This window comes from Numida meleagris, chromosome 2 (assembly GCF_002078875.1).
Source record: "Numida meleagris isolate 19003 breed g44 Domestic line chromosome 2, NumMel1.0, whole genome shotgun sequence".
In the NCBI taxonomy this organism is placed as follows: domain Eukaryota; kingdom Metazoa; phylum Chordata; class Aves; order Galliformes; family Numididae; genus Numida; species Numida meleagris.
Window position 1 is genome coordinate 4,717,442 of NC_034410.1, and position 24,483 is coordinate 4,741,924.

At 39.3% G+C, this 24,483-nt stretch overlaps 1 protein-coding gene across 1 annotated transcript in view; it reads left to right on the plus strand.

Annotated features, from left to right (window-relative positions):
• LOC110394380 (sodium channel protein type 5 subunit alpha-like) overlaps nucleotides 1–24,483 on the plus strand; it is a 222,397-nt gene that overhangs the window by 67,149 nt on the left and 130,765 nt on the right. The window contains exons 7-8 of the mRNA XM_021388192.1: nucleotides 7,143–7,373; nucleotides 21,684–21,747. Of these exons, the coding sequence (XP_021243867.1) occupies nucleotides 7,143–7,373; nucleotides 21,684–21,747 (295 nt within the window). The remainder of the gene's footprint in view (nucleotides 1–7,142; nucleotides 7,374–21,683; nucleotides 21,748–24,483) is intronic.

Sequence of the window (24,483 nt, forward strand, 5' to 3'; positions counted from 1 at the left end):
AACCTGCATGGCAAGGTAGAGAAGATAGCAAAAACCGTGCATGGTAGATCCTATTGGTGATAATCCTGAACAGATGCTGGCAATCACACATCAAAAATATTCAAAGCATTGAGATTACTCAGATTCTTGTGCACAGCTCTTTAGGGTTAGAAAGGTTTTGCCATCCACTGTGTTACACACACCTGCATTATCATAGAATCATAGAATCGTTAAGGTTGGAAGAGACCTCCAAGATATCTAGTCCAACTGTCCACCTACTACAAGTATTGCCCTCTGACCGTGTTCCTCAGTGCCACACCTCCATGATTCATGGACACCTTCAGGAATGGTGACTCCCTGGGCAGCCTGTGCCAGTGCATCACCACTCTTTCTGAAAAGTTGTTTTTCTTAATATCCAACCTGAACTTCCCCTGGCTCAACTTGAGGCCATTCCCTCTCTTCCTATCAAAATGTTATACATATAAATTAAAATAAATTTATACGAAAGCCATGGCATAACCATCTAGGGACTAATTGCCAACACCCACAAGGAGTATAAAGTGGAAATGGGAATTCTGGAATTGAGAGATTAAAGAAACATATATGTGGTTCCAAGGTTTACTCCATTGTTCCAACATTACTGTAATGAAATCAGTGAATTTATGGAAAAATCCAAGCTACTTTTCACTGAAAGTGCATGTCAAAATTCAGCTTTTAAAGAATAAAGCTGAACAGTAAGTTGAGCAGTTTTACAGATCATGTGGGATGGTAATCAGAAAGAAAAGCAGAGCTTCCTAGCTCCCTTTGCTAGTGATTTGAAGGCTAACTTAGAGGGACAGCCTTCTCCAGGGGAGTCCTTTCACTTTCCATCTCATCTCAATCTTGTGGTTCTTCAGAGCAGAGCCTGTCAATTTTGCTGAGTTATATATATAGCGATTTTCTGACGTTCTGCATCATGTTTTATATAAAGTGATAAACCGTGGCTATTTTTTGGTGGATGAGGAAAATAGAGATATTCAGAAAAACTTTATTTTAAAATTCACTAAAGCCCTTCGAGGATAATGAATACGAAGTTGTTCCATTTGTGGGCTAATAGAAAAAAAAAGACAAGTATGATTTATTAGAGTGGTACATAGTAACTCACATTCTCTTGTTTTCTTTCTTCCTATGCAATTATTCTTTTGATAACTGCATTTTTAGGCACTTGTAACTAAATTATTTGCTGACATGACTGCATAACGATATGCAAATAAAATATCTGGCCCTTAAATTTTACTGTCAAGATTACCTGTGCCTTGAGCATGTTTAAATTATAGATGTTGAGAGCTACAAATTGCTAAGGATCACTTAGCTGCCTGTAGAACAAGGATATGCTTTTTCTTTTCCTTCTTTTATTTTTTTTAATAGATAGTTTCAGAGGAAGCAGTTCATTTTTTTTTTGTTAGACATATTAAATATATGTCTGATATATGTCTATATATATGTCTAAAAAAGAAATATTGGGCATGATGCTGTGTTTAGTTGGAGTTCAGAGTTTTTAACGATGACATAGGCTTGTGCTAAGATGAAATATCATTCCACAGTGGGCTAAAAATGAAGAGATAATGAACACTAATATCTTCCATGAGATTTTTGGGTGCTACAGAGAGCAGAAAAAGTGGTTTTTTTTTTTTCTTCTTTTATATCTTCAGAGAGAAGCACTGAAATGTACTCTCCTTTGTAAATACCTGAGCTTTTCCTCAATAAAATTGATCACGCTTCCCTATCGGGTAGTTATGTTTGCACAAACGTACTTGGGCTCAGCATGCTCGGTGAAATTGCTTACCAAAAGTAGCAGGCCAAGTCCTCCACAGCGTAAGGCTTCTGTCCAGCAAAGCACTTAGAGGCTGGTTTTCAAAGGCATTCTGCTTCACTTGAAATCAATGAGTTTCAGTACTGACTCCAGAGGGAGTCGACAAAGCTAACAATTAGTGCTTTTAAAAATCTCACTTATCTTTAATGCCTTGCTCTAAGTGCGCAAGCAGGCACAGGGATTTTTAGGGGACGTGGACTCATAGGATTTAAAATGATCTCCCAAACTTTGAGTCCACTCCCCTGGTTCAAGGCTGCGCTTAGCTCAACTCATTATCCTTACTTCTGCCCTGGGAGGAGGGTTCCAGATCCAGATTCAGCAACTTAAATGTTGGCATCAAGCAGCAAGCTGTGCTTCCTGTTCTGTAGGCATCTGGGGCTACACCTGCTTGGTGTCGTGCTGGCATCTATCTCCTGACCCCATTCAGCCTCATCCTCTCTTGGTGCATTACCAGGATGATATTGGGTCAGTGCCTTACCCTCTGTGTATGCCTTCAATATACCTGAGGACCTTCAAGGATCCTCTCAGTTTTCCCTTTTCAGCACTAAGCACACCCATTTTGTTCTGTTCTCTAGTTTCTCATGATATCAGGGAAGACGAGCTTTGTGTGGTAGCTGATAAGCTGTTTATCTAGACTCATTGCATAAAAGTGTTATTCATTTCTTCGTATATCCCTTATGTTCAGGTTCTTAGAAATAGCAAACATTCTCTGCATGGGAATGTAAAACCTTTAACTCTCAGTGATTTTATTTATTAATGAGCATCTTGCTCATTGCCATGGCAACTAGATTCACTTATTTTCCTTCTAGATAGAAACTGTGATCAGCTATAGGACAGCCCACTGAAGTTTCCCATTTGTCTCCCACAGCCTGTGTATCCAAATCCCAGTGTAGTCAACAGGAACTCTTCCTGTGATTTTGGAGGTCTCCAATTATAGTTTATCTGCATGTAAATCACCAGTGTTTTTGTGATAATTAATAACTGAGATATTTCAAAGCCCTTCAGGTCTATACCCTTCGGTGTCCCCTCAACAAGAGCCTCAAAATGCAGGTCACTGTGGACATCACAATTTTGTGAAGTGCCTGTACCCAGAGAAGCTCTTCTTCTCTTTCTAGAACAGTGGTGCACTTCACAGACATTTCACTTAAAATGACAGGATACAGGCGAAAGGTGACCTCACAGAAAATTGGGCCAAGGCACTTTGGGGCCTGATCCAGCTCCTGTTTGATTTAGTGTGAGTCTGAAGACTATAAATAGTGCTGTGAATGTTATCCAGTACTTTACTGATAGCCAGAACAGAGCTTGGAGTGCAAGAATTAAGGCTGTGTGGAGGAGTCCGACCCTTGATCATTGCTTGAATCTCACCGAAGTCCCCCTACAGAAAGACAGATTTCATCCTTACGATAGGCAAATCACATGGCTCGGGAAGAATCTAGTTGAGAAATACATGACATATTTGCATCTTCCTTGGAGACTGGCCCGACAGTCACATTTTCGTGCAGAGATGGTCTACAGAAATGCTGACAGCCTTTCAAGTTTGCCAACATGGTATTAAATCCTTTGCTGCTCCGTGTGTCAATGGCTACTGACAAAATATGTTCATCATGGCTGGTGACAAAGGACGTTAATTGAGAGTGAGCTCTTCTCTACCTATATGTACATGACTCATGCAGACATGTACAAGGCACATGCACATTTTCGAGAGAAGAAGGCTAGGAGAGGGCAATTACAGTGCAAGACACACTCTGGTTTTGTTTTTGCTTTTTCTCCCCACTGATTTCCAGACTGTATGGAAGTGTCCGATGTTCTGTAGGTGATTGCCAACATCTGGTATGGATGTCATTATGCTAATACTTTCTCACGTCTCAAAGGAGGAATGGATGGTGCTGTGGGATCTTGCCATTTCTCATTGTTTGGTGTTGCTTGCATTTTCTATGGTTTCTGATTTGCATTTGAAAACTGATTATTTGATTAACTTCTGAATGTATTAATTTCTACCAGTATTAACAGGAATGCTTGGGCCAAATCCTTCTTGCTTTCTGCAGGTGTCAGTCTGCCTGTACAGCCCTCATCCCACTGACTTTGGGTGCTCTGATGTTACTCATGTCACGCAAGCAGGATTTGGCCCAGAAGCGTGGGAAGAATTCAGTGATTCAGGAGACCACTGTGCTGATTACTCCAGTAAGAGTAATCCACAGCCCCGTAGTCATTAACAGATGTAGACGCTACTCAGCTCTGGATCAGCTCCTCTGTTTTTGCTGCATGCTGCCTGGTTTGGTGTTTGACTTGCAAGAATTAAGTAAATGCCTTTTATGCCGCATAAATAGTATCTTCTATTAAGCGATATTGCAGTGCTCTCATTGGCAATATTTCAGAGGAGGATTATTTATCTAGAAGATTTAACAGCGCTCTAAATTTGAATATATCTAGCATTGCTTTTACAAAACATGGGGATTGATTCAGAGCAATGCGGAGCACCTGCAAGAGGTTCTGGCTGTCCTTATTTACCCTTTGCCCTTCAGTTCACCAGACACAGAAAGTTAAAATGAATGGTGATTTAAACACTTTCCTTAGCAGTGGATTGTGCCAAGCAATTTGATGGATGCTATTTAACTTTATGAGCAAATTTTCTTTTCAAAGAGTGAGAAAATAACACAGTTAGACTGTAAGTATACGACTCCTGAAGTTATTTTCTTGGAAAGTTGCGACGAAATTCCAGAAGGCAGAGTACGAGTTATTTTTAAGTGGTCTTTAATTACAGCAATTGTATTACTAAAGCATTCCTGAGCTGCTCAGAAGTCTATATGCTATTTAAAAAAGAAAATTAAACAAAAAGTAAAGCAGAAAGCCCTGTTATAAAGAAATTATTTGACATCTGCAAACAAACTGTGTAGGATTGCTCTTCTATTTAAAACCCCAGTAAGTAAACTGAGAAAAACATGTTTCATGAGATGACCTTGAAATTAACAACAGGGTCTGCATTTGAAAACAGATAGTCTTTACTGCTGACTAGTGTTTTGTAGGTCTTGTTTCCCAATATTATCCCTATTTACATTAGCTCTCCCATTGTCTTTGCTAATGTGAATAAGATTAATTAGTGTACTTGAGTGATACAAATGCTGGCCCCAAGCTGGTATTTGTATTACAAACAAATGAACGTACTGCAGGGCTTTCACAGAGGGCACTGAAGTGAAAGAATTTGTGGTTTGGCCATTTTCCCTTTTTTAAAGCTCAGTTTGCATTCAGATTTCCTGTTTCACCAGCTTCAGGGAAGAAGCATCTGTGCATTTAAAGGACAGCTAATACTGAAAGTCACAGAGAAAATGTCATAATATTGAAGTATAAAAAAAAATTGTATTTATAAATTGTATTCCTTTTCCCTCACCCCATTATTTGTTTAATAGTGATCTGTTAACTGGGTATAGGTGAGACACAGGGAAGTCCTTCAGAATTGCACTACAACTAAAACCTGTTTAACTTCAGATGTAAAGTTTACCCAAGACTAGATTATTGTAAAAGCTATGCTTTTCATTTAGGAGTCAAAATTGGTAATCAAACCAAGAAATGAACTCAAAAAGTTCAAAGCTAACCTTTATCTAGATACCTGAACAGAACTGACCTCATCTTCAAAATCTGTTTCCTTTGAGGAGTGCAGATCCCATGAATATCCAGCTTTTGCCTAATATTTGCACTACAATATTTTTTGCCTTATTTTTATACAGAGGAGGGAACTTTCTAGCTTCTCCTTTTTTTTCTTATGCCACAAACTATCTTTGAAGAAGGAAACAGAATGCAGTGAAGATGTCTAGACCCACATCAGGTTCAGTCCCATCTAGTTGGAAGACCACTTTATAGTCATTAATATCATTCATGGGTTAACCTAATGGCAGTGTCCTATGCAGGACCAGAATGTTTTAGGCTGCTGAATTCAAGGATGGCTAGACCTGGGTTCCATTCTAGCAGCTTATCCTCCTTTAAGGAAACATGATTTCCCATTACTTTATCTACAGAATTTTAAGCAAGACCAAAAGCCCGTTTTGCCTTCCTACGCACCTTTAAGTATGTTTTTTACATTATTTTATATTATACAGTGCTAACTCAACCTTCATTACTGACAGACTCTTGGGGTGGAATTCCAGGGAACTGAGATTTAATGTGCATGTTCATATTCAGTGAGCAAATGTACATGCTTCTGAGTATTGCCCAGGAGAATTCCTCGTGTTTCGTCTTTGCAATTTCTATTTTTCTGTTTGACTCAATTTCTTTTACTGCTGCCATACTGGTAACACTGATTAACAGAAGCACTGATTACTACTTATTGAGTATTGATTAAATATAAATAGTAAAGAAACAACAAACCTGCTACCATTGAGCAGTTGGTATTAATGTCCAACTACAGGATGCACTCTATAGAAGGGTTTATAGAGTGGTCTTATTGTATTGATGTAACGTTCAACCAGCTCAGACAGTGCTGATCTCCTTAAAAAAGCAAACAATATCCTTTGGGAAAACAGTATAATTATTTGTATCTATATACTTACAGAATAATAGTCTGAATCTAGTGTTATAGAATGAAACAACACCGAAACAGACAGTTTGTGTTACTAAAATCTTTGGTGATTATAATAAGATGATTTATCACCACTGGCATATTATAAAATGATTAACTTTGCCCAGGTATTATTGGAATCTCAGGTTATTTTACACAGTTTCCACTGGGTTTACTTGGTTGTCCATATTATTTGGTTTTCTTCTAATCCCAAATTTTTGTTGTCTTAAGCAAATGAATTGAAAGGAGAGGAATTACTCATGTGAGAACAGTGAGCAAGATTTGGCACTAAAAAAATGTTAAATAATCAGGCAACAAATAACATTTCCATACCTCTTTATCTGTTTAAGTGAGGGTTAAAGTTATCCATCACCTGAGTGGTTAAAACTAATTAACATTTTCAAAAGTCAGTGGGATTTAGGCTTTACAGATTTTACTGCAACTCCATGAAAATATAAAAGACTTTCTGTATTTTCTTTATCCATTATTATTTTTGTTTCTCACTGTTCTTCCATTCAGTTCTTTCCATCTGTTTTTAAATAAATGTTTGTGTAAGAGCAACACCAAGACTTTTGTCCAGATGAAAGTAGGCCAAACTGAATGTTCATGGTGATCACTTGTCTCCTGTTTCTGCTGTCAAATTACAAACATGTAGTAGAAACCTTTCCAGTTTTCCCTTCTATCCATATTTTCATCATAGAAAGTATCTGCACATATCTTTCAGCGTCTCAGTCTATAAACTCTTGGCTTTTATCTCCCTAGGACTGAAGACCATTGTAGGTGCACTTATCCAGTCTGTTAAGAAACTTGCTGATGTGATGATCCTGACCGTTTTCTGCTTGAGTGTCTTTGCCCTCATAGGCCTCCAGCTCTTTATGGGCAACTTGCGACACAAGTGTGTGAGGGACTTCACCCAGTTTAACTTCACCAACGGCACATTGTACTTGGATGGCAGGACATGGAACAACTCAGAGGAATTTCTCAACGATCCAGGTACATCCTTTTCTTTACCTTGTTTATTTATTTATTTGTTTATTATCACATCAGTCAGTATTGATTGGTACTGCAGACGTCATTTGGACTTTATCTTCATAACATTGATGTGGTAGCATTTTCTGTTGTGCCTTCCCAGTTCATGCTGAAAGCTTCCTAGTGCTTTCCTTACGCAGACCGAGCACCTTGTCGCCTCACTGATGATTTTCACAGCTTTAGGGTATCTCAAAAATTTCAGCTCTGTGTGTAGGTCTCTTTTGCACACTGTTCCTTTAAGAACATTTATAGCTCTAACATTTTATGGCAAAACTTGAAAACTTGAATTGAAAGTCTTAAAAATCTAACAGCAAAGCCGAGCAATTCTGTGTTTATTGCATTGAAAAATCCCAGGAGCATTTTTTTAAGGAAATCTCATGCTATTAGGGTTATTATCTGGGTTGGGCCATCCTATGGTATCTGGTGCTCTGATGTTTATTATCAAAAGACTTATTTTCTAGGCCAAAGCAATTTTTAATACTCTACAGTCTGCTAGACATTGAGTTACAATGAAATAGGTTCACTGAACTCATTTATTAACATTAAAAAAAGAAATAGAAAGGCATTTTGTGTAAATAAACTTCAGAATATAAACAAGGAACCCAGCAGTTAGCTGGGCTTGCTGCAAAACCCTCATAAACACCAGACGATTCCCAGTGACTGCAGCGGACATTGGCTTACATCTGATAGCATTCAATGATGCTCTCGAGAGAAGGAAGCAACCAGACCAGCATGCCTTGCTGGGAGCTGGTGATCGGTGACTTTTGGTATTTATTTTGGGAAGAAAGAACCACATATTTACACATCATTAACTCAAAATTTCATTGGTGTGAAATAACATAGAATCATCGGGTACCTCTGCTCTGATTGCAGGGGCCCAACAGTCCTCATTTCTCTACCCCAACTGTCAGCATTGTATACCCCTGAGTCAGGCTCAGGGCAGTTGTTTGGGTTGATCCAGGGCTCTGTTGGACTAGCAGAAGGTTTCCACCAACCCAGCCTTGCTTCTCAGCGTTTTATGCCTCTTCACCCAGGTTATGTGGTCCAGGGACTGAGTCAATGGCAGTCCCATCACTCTATGCTAGGTCTTCTGACATTTTCACTCTGCTCCTTTCTCTGCAGTGTAAGCAACCTTGGGAGAAGTGGCGTTTAAAAGATAAAAAGCTCAGTGTTTGCATCGTTAATGCATAATGTGGTTGATGCAGCATTAAGGAAGGGCATTCACAAAACTCTGGCTGAATAAGGGCCATGTTCAGGACTGACCTTGACTGTAAGGTTATGTGTCTCTTCAGTGTCCCTAAACCAGAGCCTCTTGCCAGCTGAAAGGGGAAAGTACTAAACCAATATTAAAAGAGTACTAAACCACACTAGAGCTGTGCTGGCTGGTGATGAGCTTGCTGACATCTCTTCCCAGCGATGCTTTCCATTTTCCAGCTTCTGGAGCTAGTAAAGATACCTCTACAGCTCTGGTGTATTAAGGCACTTCCCAGCTCCTACACTATCAGACATTTGGTCTCATTTTTGGGTGGACCTGTACGGAGCCAGAAGTTCAACCTGATGATCCTTATGGGTCCCTTCCAACTTGGGATATTCTATGATGATTCTATGTAATGGAACTGTGAAGATAGTCCGGTTCTCTGAGGGTGGAGGAAGGGTAAATGCACCCCTATGGTTGTCTCTAATAAAAAAAATACAGCTACTCTCAAGGCCAGCTGCACCATTGCTTTAAATGGGAGGAACTCTACAGCTGGTCCAGCATGTCTTAGACAAGTTTATTTGCATGGTGCTGATATGAGGAAGGTGAGAGATGCTCATTTAGTAAATCCAGCGATGGTTAATATGGTCATGAAACTCTAAGTGTTATCACTGAAGTGGATTTACCTATTACAAGGATTATTAGCTTGGTGAGATAATGGATTAAAGTGAATTAAGGTTTGACCATGCAGTATTAATAGTAAGTAATAATATTATCAATGAATGTTTTCATGTTTTCATAATATTGGAAAATAAAGACGTAGCACATTGTGGCAAATGACTGTCAGTTACAACAGATGGACAAGAATTGTTTAAATAGTTGAAATGTAGAGTCAGTGCAGAAGGCCACTGAAGAACTAGAAGAAAAGTAGATTTATAGGGAAAATGTACCGACCTCAAAACAAGAATAATTAAGTATTCCTTGAAAAGCTGAAGAAAGTAGCTCAGCAATTAGACTAGGAAGAACAATATTAAATAGGATTTTCATTAAATGTTGTCTATTACGCTAAAGCAATTCAGAAATGGAAGGACTGGCTCATTTTGTAACTAGATGGAATAGTGTTTTATATTCCATTTTGCGTAAGCATTATGGTGAAATGAAATGACTGTTTAACAGAGTAGCACTGACCACAATTTAATAACAGTCCGAATTTCAAGTACTTTAGGGAATTAAGCAATATATACAGTTAAATTAAAGTGTAGGCAGACCAAATTAAATAAAAAGATGAATATATTAAGAAACAGAGTAGTGTCACTGTTTATTCTGAGGATGAACTAGAGAAGAAAATTGGTCAAACTGAGATAGCAAAGTTCATTCAAAGAGAACATAGACAATTACGGATGCTCCTTGGAGACTTCAAAACCAATGCAGCTGAGTCACTCATTTTGGAGAAGGAGTAGTAATAAAAAATAAACAACAAACCAGAAAGGAGAAACCTGAAGTACTATCAGAGCTTCATAATAACACTTAAAAAAAACAATAAATCAGGATATCCAGGATGTAAAGAAATGCAGGAGTGAAAAAACACTCAGAACCAAAGCCTGGAAAATGTAATTGCTAATTTACTTATCAGAACACCAAAATAAAGTATCAAAATGGGTGATATGCCAGCTCTACTCTTCTCAAAGAGCAGAAGTTTGCTCTGGATTCTTTGAAAGAGATTTTAATGTTTCAAAGGACACTGGGAAGCCTCTGAAATGGCATCAACCTCCTCTTGTGCCTTTAAACTTTTTTTGCATGAGTGGAAAAACAAAATGAATGAAACCCCCCTAGAAGGGTAATACAGTCGGCAATTTTCTGGTGCTGCAGAGGAAATAGGTAAGAGAGTTAGTCATTTGGACTTTGTCTTCAGACAAAGAAAGATAAGAACTCAGTTTTCAGTCTTTCTGAGTCCATTTTAGCTTGACTGTGTATCATAGGCTCTTGGTACTGATATATTATGGTTTTATAGAAGATCTGGAATAGATTGCCCTGCCTTTTTATTCCAGACTGACTTTTTATCTGACTGAATTATATCCTCTACCCTTAGCTGCTCTCAGCTATCAGGCAGGTAATCTTCTTGTTTTAATTTTCAACATTCTTGTTTTAATTTTATGCATGGGTTAAAAAGTCAATTTATAATCTTTTCTTTTTGTTGTTGTTCCATCCTTGGCTTAACCACAATTATGTGGCAATGCCTAATTTTTGGCTGACCCTTGAAGATGTACCCATGGTGTCCCCACGAACTCAAGGCTGTGTGCTTTCCTGCTCTATGGCTGTGGTCACCATGGCCATCTTGGCTGACAGTGCAGGTGCTGCTCTGCTCTACTACCTGGTTCCTACCTCCACCAACAGTAAGGGCAGCAAGCCAGCACTTACAGTTGGTTCCCCAAATACTAAGTTCTAGAATTTTAGAATATGAAAGTGACATTGAATATTTTTGATTTCACTATCAAGAAGAGGACTTTCTTGATCATTTTCATTGCAAGCTTAATTCTGTGAGAGAAACTTCACCTGAGCTTCTCCAGGTGCTGATGGTTTCTCAATTTAGCTACAGTGGTTGTAGCAGCGTGAGACAACTGCTTATCCTCGTGTCTACTCACAGTGAAGATGCAAGTTGAGAATTTGCCTTTCAGTGGGCACATTTCATGATGAAGAGGAGGACTTTCCCATTCTTTTTACTAATATAAGTGACTCTAAGTCTTCAAAGGTTATGCATTGATCTCTAAAAAAAGGGCTTGTTTTGACCTTTTTTATCAAAAAAGTTATTTGAGTCTAGTTTTGCCTCCAGTCAGTGATGCTTACTCTTGCAGAGCTAGGAGAGGAAAAAAAAGAAGATTATGGCAAAAGTAGTTCATCAGATCTCCCAGCCTCTTCCATAGCATTATTCTTTGTATGAATTGAGTATGGGATGCTTGACAGCTGAGCTCAGGTAGATTTAAGCTAAGAACATCCTGATGTCAAATGCCAACGATACAGTCTGCTCAAAGATAAAATGGAGATATAACTAATTCATCTGGGAAAATACTAGCTACTAATAAGTAATTTTATTTTTCATATTTGCAGTTCTAGATTTGGTAAAGGACTACAGAAGCCCAAGGGGGATTATTTGTAGACATTAATAATAATAAAACTGAGAATCTGATGTCATAGACGCTGCTGCATATATAAAAATAAAATAAATTTTAAAAATGTACAAAATGGTGATAGTTTACATCCTTGGCAATGTGAAAATTATGTGATCAGTATATTGATATCAAAATTATTGAGCTGCCAGTTCTCCTTAGAAGAGCTAATGGTTTAGAAATACCAGGTGACTGCAGAACTACAAGGTTAGGTCCTATACTTGTAAAGATTTCTAGGAAATTAGCTGCAAATAGCATGCTTAAAAGCCTTAGGTTGTGGTGTTAAAATTAAAGATGTATTTCATGAAGTGAAGCTCTGTGAATGCATGATTCAGAGTGGATTGAAAGGTATATGAAGTTAGGCGTGTCACTGGTTTAGAGAGAGTAAAAGATGTACCAAAGGACTGAATGTAGTTGAGTCTCCTGGCTGATGATTATAGGATTTTTAATGTAATTTATGTGTTCCATTACTAAAATGGATTATTGACTCATCAGTAAATAGTGAGTAGGAATCTGAGTTTAAATCATGTGCTCTTTTGTAGACCAGGGCTCAGTTTGAATACTGAACACAAATAAAACACCTAAGAAAAAACCCTTAAAAATATAGTAAAAATATCGTTAAAACAATGTGCTAGTGTCAAAACCCAGTATTTTCTTTTCCTTTGAACTAAATGCATTAAGTAAGAGGCTCTGAACGGATCTTGCTTTCAGAATGTGCTTTGTATGTTTTCTCTTTAAATTGGTATCTTGTAAAGCAAAATAAAAAACTGTTGTCCAGAATGTAGAAATAACAACAACAATAATAATAAACAATAATAGTCTTGTTAAAGATTTATTAACCTTTTGGCAGGAGGAGTCAATTGCCATTTTGTAGCTTAAAAATAGACTTTTCAAGGTTGCTATTTTTTTACTACAGAGTACTTTCTGGCACTCATTTCATGACAGTGCTTTTTCTCTTTTTCTGAAGTCATGCTGAAGGTCTGAGAAGATAAAAATCTATATACAGTTTAACACAATCTCTATATTGTCACCCACAACTAGACATCATTGTTGCTTTGGATTCTTTATTTAGGAAGATGTATATGTACATGTTTATACAAGTTTAGGTCCTAGTCTTTGCAGATCCCAAATACATTCAACCAAGTAATAAGAATGATCTGGAAAAGGAAGTTTCTGAGGTGGCCTTTGGAGGAGCCGGTTTCATTTCCTATCTCTAAATCATGAAAGACATTCTAGGGAGATGCTCCAAGTAAACCAGCCACGTTAGGTGCCTAAGGTTGAGGAGTCTGAGCGCTCTTCATAGATAGCAAGTTGCTCTGCAGAGGTTGAATGTTGATGTGCTACCCATCTGACTTTGACTTATGGTCTTCGCTGGAGAAGGGATCTCAGGCTTGTGGGTCTTGCATGAGGTGTGAATGCAATCAGAGCCAGTCTGACTGCTCAGAGCTGATAATCAGGGCAGTTCAAGCCCAGCAGTCAGTAAAAATAGTTCTAAAGTCTTTGCACATCCTCCTCTTTGAAGTCTTACATAAAATGCACTATTAAAATAAATGGGTAAAGATGTTGAGGCATACATATATGAGGATATAAAAATATAGATGTGTGTATGTAGATGCGTGTCTACGCATATATTTTCTGTATACTTCTGTGCCTAATTGTTAGCTCTGCCTGGAGAGTTGCTTCATTTTTGCTTTAAGAATCACTGAAATTGAGCTGTAGGAAGAGATATTCTGAAACTGCATGAAAAGAGTATAGAAAATAATGATGTCCAAGCCACATAATAGATGCATCAAGTTTGGGGAGAGCTGAAGTGTTTTAGGTGTTGTCTGAGGTGGTAATAGAAGACAGTGAGTGCTGGATGAGTAATTATGGAGGTGGGAGAAGAGAGGGAAGCAATAAATCAGGTTGAGACTGGAAGAGGTGTTTTATTATGTATGATTGTATGTGAACCAATGATTAAGACAAAGAACCTCTCTCAGATTCCATACGGTGCTTGTCAGTCTGGAATCTACTTGCATTACTCCACTGTTAACGGTAAATATTGTGGCTTTGTTCAGGTGCTGTGGATCTTTTGATAAATTGCTTTGTAAATGCTCAAGCATTAATGCAGTGATGCGTTATTAACATGACTATTGTACCTGTGCACTTTAATGCTTTAAACTACATAGAAAAAGAAAGGCCCAGAAGTACAAGGTTCAGAAGCACACAGGTGTTGAACTGGTGTATCCAGTACAGTCTCTTCTCAGCAATCCAATAACATTATTTTTTAACCTTGTGGTGAATGAGTGAGTTCTTAGCTTTGGAACAATTTGCAAAACAGAAGGATTTATCCTCCAGATACATTTCTTTTGCTCTCATCGATGCATTATTATTGCTTATAGATCTGCTAGGGGAAAGACCTGCTGCAAAAGATGAAACCCAAACAGCTTGAGAATTTCCTGCACCCTCGAATTGCTCATAAACTAACAAAGTTTACACCACCTGACTCACACAGTACTGTTCCAAGAGGCACTTGAAAGGGCCATTTTCATGGCCCTTGGAGCCTCTCCATGGACTTCTGCTTTCTGTGGGCTTGGCAGTAACAAGCCTTGCAAAGGCAGGAGGTAGCTCTGACTATTAACTCTGAGCAGCCCACCAGTGGAGAGCAGTTGGCACTACTGCTTTCCCTTATTGCCCTGGCTTTAAGCATTAAGGAATATTTTCTCCTGATACTTTCCATCAACGCTGAATTCACCCGAGTGAGGTGGGGATGGAATCTGGGAATTGCCAGGCTCACTCCATTTGTTTTACCTGGGGCAACGTCTGTCTGTGGCTCAGAGCAGCCCCACCTGTTCCAGAAGAAATTGGTGCAGCCGCAAGTATACACATTTTTCTAAATTTTTGTTAACATTAACTATTATAACTCTGGATATCCTTATCTACATATGTAACACGTCTCTCTTTGAATGTTGTGGCTAAAGGGACAGCCTGCAGCAGAAACTTCCGCAGTTGAAATGAGATGTGCAGTTGAAAACGTATCTCCTTTGTCTTTGGTTTTGTTCCCCCTCCAATATTTTTAGGGCAAAAAAAAATCATATTCTGTGTCTAGGAGCACACAAAGTTCTCATTTTCCAAAATGCATGCCATTTTTGACTGTTTGTCACCTCTTTCCCGAGATGAAATATTTCAATTTTTTAAATTAAATTTTCCCAGTCATTCTCATTACCCATTTCTCAATAACCCCTCCTTCTTCCCCCCAAATTCAGCAGTTCCTCTGCTGAGAGCAATGCTGTGCTCTGTCTTCTGGATGGCACAAGCCTCTGGTTTATACACTGGCAACTTTTTTCCTCTATGGCACTGCATCCCTTTCCTCCTGCATTTCTGTATTACATTTTTCGTTGTTCACAGCTTATTATTACATAGAAGCATGTATCTCTTACTTGAACTGATGCAGGGAACTTAAAACTTAACAAGGTTATGGGTGAGTGAGATTTTCTCCTTTGCTTTACTTCACATTCTGAGAACACAGCATCTCCCTTTGCCTTTCTCCATGTATTTTCCTAGTGGTATAGGCCTCTATAGTGTTCCTCATTCAGTCCTGGCCTTGGACTTGACTTACCTGGAAAATACTGTGCCATCAGTAGATTTTCTCACCTCTCCGTTCACCCTCTCTTTCCTTTGTACTTGTACTAAACAAGTGCAGACATAGCCCTCTGTTAGCCTTCAGAGACACACTGATTTTTCATGTTTCCTAGTCAGTTTTTGATCCAATTCATCTGTTTTCTTTATCGCAGCACAAGCAGGAGTATTTTCTTCCATTTTTTTTTGGCATCTGTCTGTAATCACAAATGCATTCAACCCTTGTAGCAGCTTTTGATTTGAATTCCTTTGTGTGAAATACACATATATATATATCTATAAAACGCAACAAAACAACGCTCTACAAAACTTCCAGAGCCCACACTTCAACATTTTGCTGCCTATTCATGTGAAGTGCTTGTCTAAACAAGTGGCACTAAATATGCTTTTAGTTACACACTACCCAGCTTCAGCTCCAGGCGTATGGGTCTGCGTGACTGACCAGACACGGGCATGGAGGGAGGGGATCTGAAGATTACTGAAAGCCAGCACCCATGCTTATTGCTTGTTGTTGTCTCCTGACTCGCTTTGCTCAAAATGCTCATGGGGTTGGTGTGGTCCCCAAGCCACACTGGCAGCCTTGGTGGTATCTGTTAGACTCTGTTCCCCTAACATCCCCGCAATTAACCTCTTCTGTTCCTTTTTTAATTGATGTTTTGAAAATGTCCTTCAAGCCGGTAATGGGATAAGATGGCAGGTGAGAGCTGGGCAAGAGGCAAGTGCCCACGGTAAGAGTTTGGGAAGGGTGGGAGGCAAGAAGGGAGAGGACAGCACCTGAGAACCTGCAAAGTGGCAGGGGTTGTAGCAGGATGATCTTTAGGGCCCCTTCCAACCCATTCCATGATTCTAAAACCCAACAGAGGCACTGACAACAGCAAATGCCAGGGAAGAGAGGAAGAGAACCAGATCCCCTGTCGTGGGGTGAGCAACAGGAGAGTACTTCATTATTATAATTATTTGCAACCCCTTTTAGCAGGGAAGAACTAACTGGCAGTGCCATTTATTCCCAAGCATTCTTCCCTAATAATACCCTTAATACAGCCTGTTCCATCGCTTTTGTGAGAGGCATGTTTTTCATCTTCAAACTCAATTTCATTTATTAGAGATTTCACTGTGAGTGACACAGTGTGCACACAGCAAGTGCAGCAAGGATTCATTTTAATTATTATATATTACCAGGAGGTACAGTGTGTTTGTGCCGGTGGGCGAAAGGGTGAGGAAGGGGTGATATCTATTTTGTTTCTGTGTCACATATCACAACTGTAAGGTGATGGGGCTTTCTGAATTGCATTTTAAATTTGGATCTGGTTATTTGTTGGCTGTCAGTGCTCCATGCCAGCCGTAGCACAGAGAGAAAATCTCCAACCAACGTGCACCCGTATGGCTGCAATAAATAGTCCAAGATAACAGACACCTCTCTAAAGTTTTTGTTAGAAAGTCAGCCAGAGGACTCTACTCTGGGCAGTGACTAATGATATTTGAACGCTGCTCTTTACGCAAGTGTGATAATATATATATATAATCCCACTTGCGTAAAGAGCAGCGTTCAAATATCATTATATATATTTATATTCAAATTCTGATGACTTTGTGCTAAGACAAATCAAAATATCATTTTAGCTGGGTCTTCAAATAAGAAACACAATGTGGACTTTGGAACTGTGTTTTCTAAGCTGACCTTCCTGATTTTTCTCAACTGGAAACTTTTTTCATCCTTTAACACAGAAATGTGGAGAGATTTCTACCCTGCAGCTTTCTGCTCAGTGGTGCGATATAGGTATGGAGCATAATTTTAATTAGAATTAATTATCTTGTTATCTTGTTGAAGAAGTTGACAGAAAAATTGCCTTTTTTTTTTTGCCTTTTTTTTTTTTCCCCTGACAATTGGAGCCAGTGTGAATATTTGCCCTATTAGAACTTCCTGGTGTGGAAATGTGAAAGACTGATAGCTTTGAGAAAGTGTAGAATAAAATAATAGAAAAGATGACAAGTTTGAGAACTTTGCAAGGAAGACACTGGAAACCTAGAGGATTTTGTCTATTTACTCACTATTTACAAGCAGTTTCCAAATCTTCCTAACGCTGTTGTGAATTTAAGCTTTAAGGAACCATTGTTGGGTATGGTTAGGACTCCTACGAAGCTTCTTGGTGTCCCTGGAAAGCGAGGAGCTTTGAGGATGCTGGAAAAATTACATTACTCTAGATAGATGCAAGTGTAGCAGATTCATAGCAGGGCTGGATTCATAGACATTGTTTCTTTGGCTGCATTTATTATTAGGTCCCTTTGCTCGTGATGGGGAAGAGCTGACCTTCCCCACTCCATAGTCAGAATGCTCTGCTCTCTGAGCTCAATGTCATGTCAAAAAACAACCATCGGTAGTCCACCGAATAATAACGTACACGTGCTGTGCGCTATTTGTTATCCATTTGTTATCTATTTGTTACCAACCCTGTCCTCGAAACAGTTAGGGAATACACTAGAGGAATATTTCCTCTTTGGTGCAACAAATACATTAATGTTAGATTACGTCAATGCAAAGAGAGATGATTTTAGATATAGCATTGAGAGACATGGTTTAGTGGGGTTATTGGTGGTAGGTGGATGGTTGGACTGGATGGTCTTGTAGGTCTTTTCCAACCTAGCTAGTTCTATGATTCTATGATCCATTGTATGGAGGTAAACCCTTACCGTCTTTGCTCTAACCAGCACAAGCACTCGTTGCAGTGAGGTTATGGCAACATGAGCTTCATTCCCCCAGTACACAGCTAGCGATGGGGCCTGGGCCAGGTCAATGTGCTTGAGCCACTTTGGCTGAAGTGGTGGCCTGGATCAGATTCTCCTTTGTATGCAGACACAACGCTCAGAAGGTAATAAGCTGCTTGGGAGCGCTCACTTTTGTAGGTTTGATTTATTGAGCTCAGCACTTCTAAAATACAATCTGGGAAAGATGACACCAGTGCAAGGGTTTATATTGCACCTATTTACTGGCGGCAGAACCAACCTAGCACGAGTAATACTGCAGATGCAATGGGGATATGGCATCTTAGTACGTTTTTGTGAGTCTCGGAGTTGATACAAATGTACATATGTTTTGGAGAAGACAGCATCTGGTTGTTAGAAAACATGTTTCTGTTGAATTTCTGACTTATAAATGCTGACAGAAAATGTTTTGTATTGTTTAAAAATAGATGTTTGTCTGGCAACAGTGGAATAAATAACGTGTGGCCAAGCAGAAACAAATACTCAGGGAGTGTTTTCTGATCATCGACCTTATTATTTTGATAATTGAGTACATTGAGTAGTTATTTTACCCTGGAAATTCCTGTAGAAAATTTCCAAAAAGACTTCATGTCCACCATAACTCTAACACCAAGTTTTTAGTAATGTTGGGAGGAAAAAATAAAATAAAGTTTATTTTGTAAAAAAAAATGGCAGGTTGGATCTAGATTATTTACAAATAAGCATGTATGAAAATATCACTTACTGTGGCTTGATTTCACTTTAGACATTAAAAAAATACAGTATGGAGATTGTCAGTTTTGTTTTCGTTTTTTGTTTCCACTGACATGTAGAAGCTTTTCTGTGAAAAAGCTGACAAAGCACAACAAAAATCAATGAGAATCTTCCAAGACAATGAAAAAGTGTTGTTTTCATAAAGTGTTTATCAGTTGGAGCAGTCTACATTTCATAGATAAGCTCCTACTGCAAATGAAAAAGGAGTTTTATATTCTTTGTTCATGTTAGAGTTAAGTGATAGAAAGCTGAGGCCGTGGGCTAATATGATACCAAAGTGGTTTGTTCTTAAGAGCAAGAGCAGTGACTGCTTCCTTCTTAAAGAGCTCTGATTGCCTGGCATGTTTGGTCGAAATCCAAACCAAATTGTTTTGAATGACAAATTGATTGTTGTGTGCATTTTTGATAATACAGCAATTTGTCTCCTCAGGCATAATGCTCTAATCCCCCCTTCATTTATCAGTAGGGAATCAGTAATTCAGCTCTTCTTCAGGCTGAAGTTTGGCAAGGAGCAGTGGTGCTCCACTGCGCAGTTGCAGATCCTGTGACGAAGTTCCCCCCTCAGCAGCGTCTACATACCAGTTCCTCAGCTTGCATTGCGTAGTGCTCACTGCATTGCTGATTTTAGGAGTGTAAATGTTTGTCAACAACAGCCAACAGGATTTTGTATCTTCTTGAGATTTTAAATGTCCTGTTGGCATACCCATTTTCATGTTCCTCCTTACTTCTGTGCTCTGATGCTGTTCTCATCTTCTGGTTCGGATGAGCGGGAGTTGTTCGTTGAATCATTAAGGTTGGAAGAGACAACTAAGATCATCTAGTCCAACCCCAACCATCCCCACCATGCCCACTGAACATGTCCCTCAGTGCCACATCTCCATGGTCCTTGAGCACCTCTGGAGACAGTGACTCCACCATCTGCCTGGGCAGCCTGTGCCAATGCATTCCTACTCTTTCTGATGATAAATTTTTCCTAATATCCAACCTGTTGTTTCAATTTTTAAAGTGTAGTGACAGATCAGTAGTCGTCCTGGTCTTATTTGTGGTATGAAATGTTGCAGTTCCCAGAGAGCTGTGCATGTTTGCAAAGTTTGGGGTACCCCATGTAGCAATACCATTTATTAGCAAGGTGCAGTACTTCTGTGGTTGTTTGTCTGTCTCTTATCTTGTGGTTGTGCCATGTTTCCCCTGAATCACAGGGTGTTTGTGTCAGCAACTGTACGTGTCCCGAATAACATACCATCTGCACCGAGAAAAGCCTAAGTGTTTCAGCAGCAGAAGTGGAGAATGAAAGAATATGAAAGACTCCACATCCTTCCCCCTTTTCTGGTGGTTTTTCACAGATCTTTAACCGTAGTGAAATCTGTGGTGGTGCTGAGAGTCGAGATATTTCTGTAGAGAGGCCAAACATACGGTGAAGCAGAAAAGCGTGTGGTCTGAGCAGGGTGTGTGCGCTGATAACTTCTGAACACCATCACGTGCCCTCACAAACCACAAAGCTCATGGACAGTAATTCCTTCTTGGCATGCAGCGGGGCAGGGCTTTTCCACTGCTCGCAGCTTACTGAGAAAGCCACAGCACATCTGTTCAGTGGCTTGACCCATTGAGCATTCTTTGCATAGCCTGCCTGGATAAGCTGTCGCTCTTGATTTTCATAGCATTTCACAACAGGGTGTTAGCCTAGAATGGAGAACCTCTCCACAGTAACACCTGCAGAGCTCCTCGACTCACAAACACATTGTGTAGGGCTGACACCATGACTTCAGCCAACAGGGGGTCCATATTCTCTGCTGAAGCAAAGCACACCAATACGTCTACCCTCCATCAACTGTTGTCCTGTTTTGCATTGATGATGTTTGTATATCAGTGCTTTTTTCCTTTCTTCTATGCTGCCATTAGCATTCTAGAGATGCTCCTTAGAACACCTCTTCAAAAACCATTTTTGCTTATCCTTGTGAGGAGTTGGCTTCCTGTTCTGGTTCTCTGAATTTTAAACTGCTTTGCTGGCTGGAGATAGAAGATGGAATGTGTACACAAAGGCTCTCGTTAGCCTGGGGATGCTTATTTCCTCAAGCCTCATTGATAGTCAACCAGGGAACAATCCAAAGCATTTAAATTTAGCGTGCTCCTCTGAGTCTCCCTCGAGAAGTGTCTGTCTCTCTCCACTGACATTACAGATGACTGTGTTGATAAATATTTGTATTTATGAATACTTCCTTGTTTGTTTGATCTTTAACAACGTGCATTTTTCTGTATCTTTTGCTTTATACTGTGCATTTTCTATTCTGAGCAGAATTCACGAGACTGGGGGAATGGGCTGTTTTGCTTGTGTTGTAAGATCTTGACTTGGTTGCATTTTTAACCTATAAGCCATGATTCACTATCACAAACTTCAGTTAATAAATATCCCATCAGTGTTGAGTCCAAAGGGACAAAGTTATGGACTATTTTCATTGGGCACTGCTATCCTGACTTCAGTAACATTGTTCTCAAATACAGCAGCCAGGAACACGGCTAGAGGATGTTTCCTTCAAGCAGTGCCCACAGCCTTACACCCACCCTATTGCACTGGTCAGGTCAGAACATAAACAGCAAGTGTTTAAAGAGCTTTGAATAAATGTCTTTATTTTCACACTTCCTGAAATTAGCAAAACAAATAAAACCATGCCTTTCATATCTCTTTTACTGACCCAAATGAATATGTTGGTTGGTGGATAATGTTAGTGGATGTTATAATTCCCAGAATGTATTAGTTAAAAAGCTGTTTCTTTCATTCTCTTGCAGTAAACTACTTCATAAAAAATGGTACGGAAGATGTGTTACTGTGTGGCAATAGCACTGATGCTGGGTAAGTGATTTAAAAATATCTTCACTTCTATTTTTTGTGTTGTTGTTGTTACATTTCTTTCAGTTCTGTCCACTTTTCAACAGCGTGATATTTCAAGTTCTTTGTGTCAGTAGTTGTAGGAGAGAGGATAATGACAATATTGCGCATAGTAATACAATTTTCTGAACTGCGGGGAGGAGAAGTTTGTATGTGTCACTTATTTAGGTCTGAAATCTTTAGGGGCCTTATTACAGTTCTTTTTCAATGTATTTAAGTTTCTCCATTTTAAAAAAAAAAGTGAAAAGTAACATTGGCTGAATGGGGAGTATTTCAAAGGGAATGAATGAGAGATGAATGGAAACAGAAAAACTGGAGGGATCTTGAGTAATGATGAATTCCTGGCTTTTGGCAGGGGAAGATAAACAAACCCAAAAATGCTAGTTCCAATGCTAGTTCCAAAAATAGAATGCTTTGGAGGTGGGAAGGTACTCAGTTTTAATTTGTGATCTACACTTCTATGTGGTATGTTTACAGTCTTCATGTGTCTCATTTTCTTACAGTATATGCAACAAGGAGATCAGTTCCTATGGTATACTTATTTATTCTGCATTAAGGAATTTGTCCATACCCCTACCACTTTTGAATGCTAACATTTCCGTCTACGTCCTTTCCTCAGGGTCTAATCTCTTTGGATGTGTTATTTTATGAGAAAAGTTCTTATGACCTTGATGGAAATGGAAGAGGAGATTATAAGCCATGCAAAGACTGTAGGATGTTCAAAGTTGTGGGTCAAAGAACAGAGACCTTAGCATGGTGGGATGGATGATCTTTTGATCTAAATGTGATAGATATTTGATATTTGAACCAAGGAGGTGGATGACCTAGGTCAAGTGAGGGGAGGAGGTGAGATGATCTACTTCTGGAGGAGGATGTTTTGAGTTGGTAGAACTGAATGTTCTATTGAAAAAAAAAAAAGGATTTAAATTATAAAGAACTTGATGTAAAAATAGGTATACATGTATAGTATAGACAGTATGAAGATGAAAAGATATAATCTAAACTTGCTTGTGGTCCAGAGGGTGAAAAAAGCCATGGGGTCCTGGAGAGAGACTCTACTTTCTGCTGCCACTGTTACATATCTATTTACAAAAAAAACCCCAAAGGATAAGATGAAGTGTCAGCCTTCCCTCTGCATGTCTCGTGTGTCTGATCTGCATTGCCAGTATAATTTAGACTGTAAACTTCTTGGGCAGAGTGCCATGCTTTCTTCTTTGTTCCAAGGAAGGTACAATGTCAGCATTCATTAATTGTTTTGTTGATTGTAATACATTGCATGTATCCAGGCTCAGGCTGGTCTCCAACTCTTTTAGGATAATTTCCAGGGATCCCAGAATTTGGCAGTCTGTCTGCACTGGTGGACTTAAGCCTTTCCTAGGCAGTAGGTAGTACCATTGAGCAGGAAATATTCAGCACAGCAGGAATATTTTGCACATCATGAAATATTACACATTATTCTCGCTGTTGACCTGGTCTGTGGTTGTGTCAGCTTGCTAAGGTCATGAATAGCTTTGAAAGGGTTGATGTGATCTTTGAGGTCTTTTTCAACCCAGGCCATTTTGATGATTTATGATTCTGTGATTCTGTGATTAGATTATAGGTAGTTTGTGAAGAATAGCCTAGGGCCTACAGCTCTGGAATTGTCCAAATGATGGGAAGTTAAACACAGATCCGATACCTATGGAATAGCTATATTAATAGGCTGTATGGATTTAGGGTTTGCATTCTAGAAAAGTATATTAGCAAAATCACCTTCTCTAGAAAGTCAGTAAATTGCAATGTGTCAGCAAAAAGTCATGATTGGAGCAAGCTCCCATGGAGGCACTGTGACCACAAGAGACACAGCCTGAAACGGCCAGGGGAGAACTTCTAGCTCCTGTGTACTGAGAAGAAGAAAATGCCACCCTTAGCATCCTAGTGCTTGTTTCTTTGAGTATATCAAAGCAACTGGTATTTGTGCTGTTATTGCAAAACTCACTTTCCCTTTATGCATCAGCTTTCTTCATCCCTTTCTCCTTCAGTTAAGTATTTAGTACCAGTGGGTATGGTTTGATTTTACATGCCTAATAATGGGAATAAATACTCCTCCTGTTTTTCAGTTCGGGACTAGTAAATGTTATCTCTTCTTCTATACCTTACACGGAGTTCCCATCAGTCATCCACTCCCATTATTTAAAGACATGGAGATAATTAGGCATGATCCTAATGTCTCAGGGTCTTGCAAAGTCGTGTATTCCCACCTGTTAGGAAAAAAGACTGTCATTTAAAGGCTGACAAGCTAACAGAGTGGGACTTCTTTCTCTTTATCCATCACTGGTTAAAGCCAAGAGTGAGTGAGTTCAGTAGCAAAAGATCAGGGGAGGTGAGTGAAGAGTGAGTGGATGCATCAGATCATGGTCCTCCCATCTATTAGCAATGAAATTAATGGGAGAAGGACAGTTGGCAAGACTGTATTAGAATGTTCATAGCATTATTGGAGCTTGCTTCTGCCCCTGCTCTGAAATAGCCTGAAATTATTAGCCTCTGGGTTATGCTGAGGACCCAGAGGAAATGCTGGGAATGGTGGTATCATGTGTGCACTGCTGGAGGGATTTGTTGTTGCAGTGAGGGATATCTGTGTTGTGGCTGGGATATTAAATCTCACGGTAATTGACAAAACCATTTTAGTGCATTTTTAAAAGCATGTTAATGACACTTTCA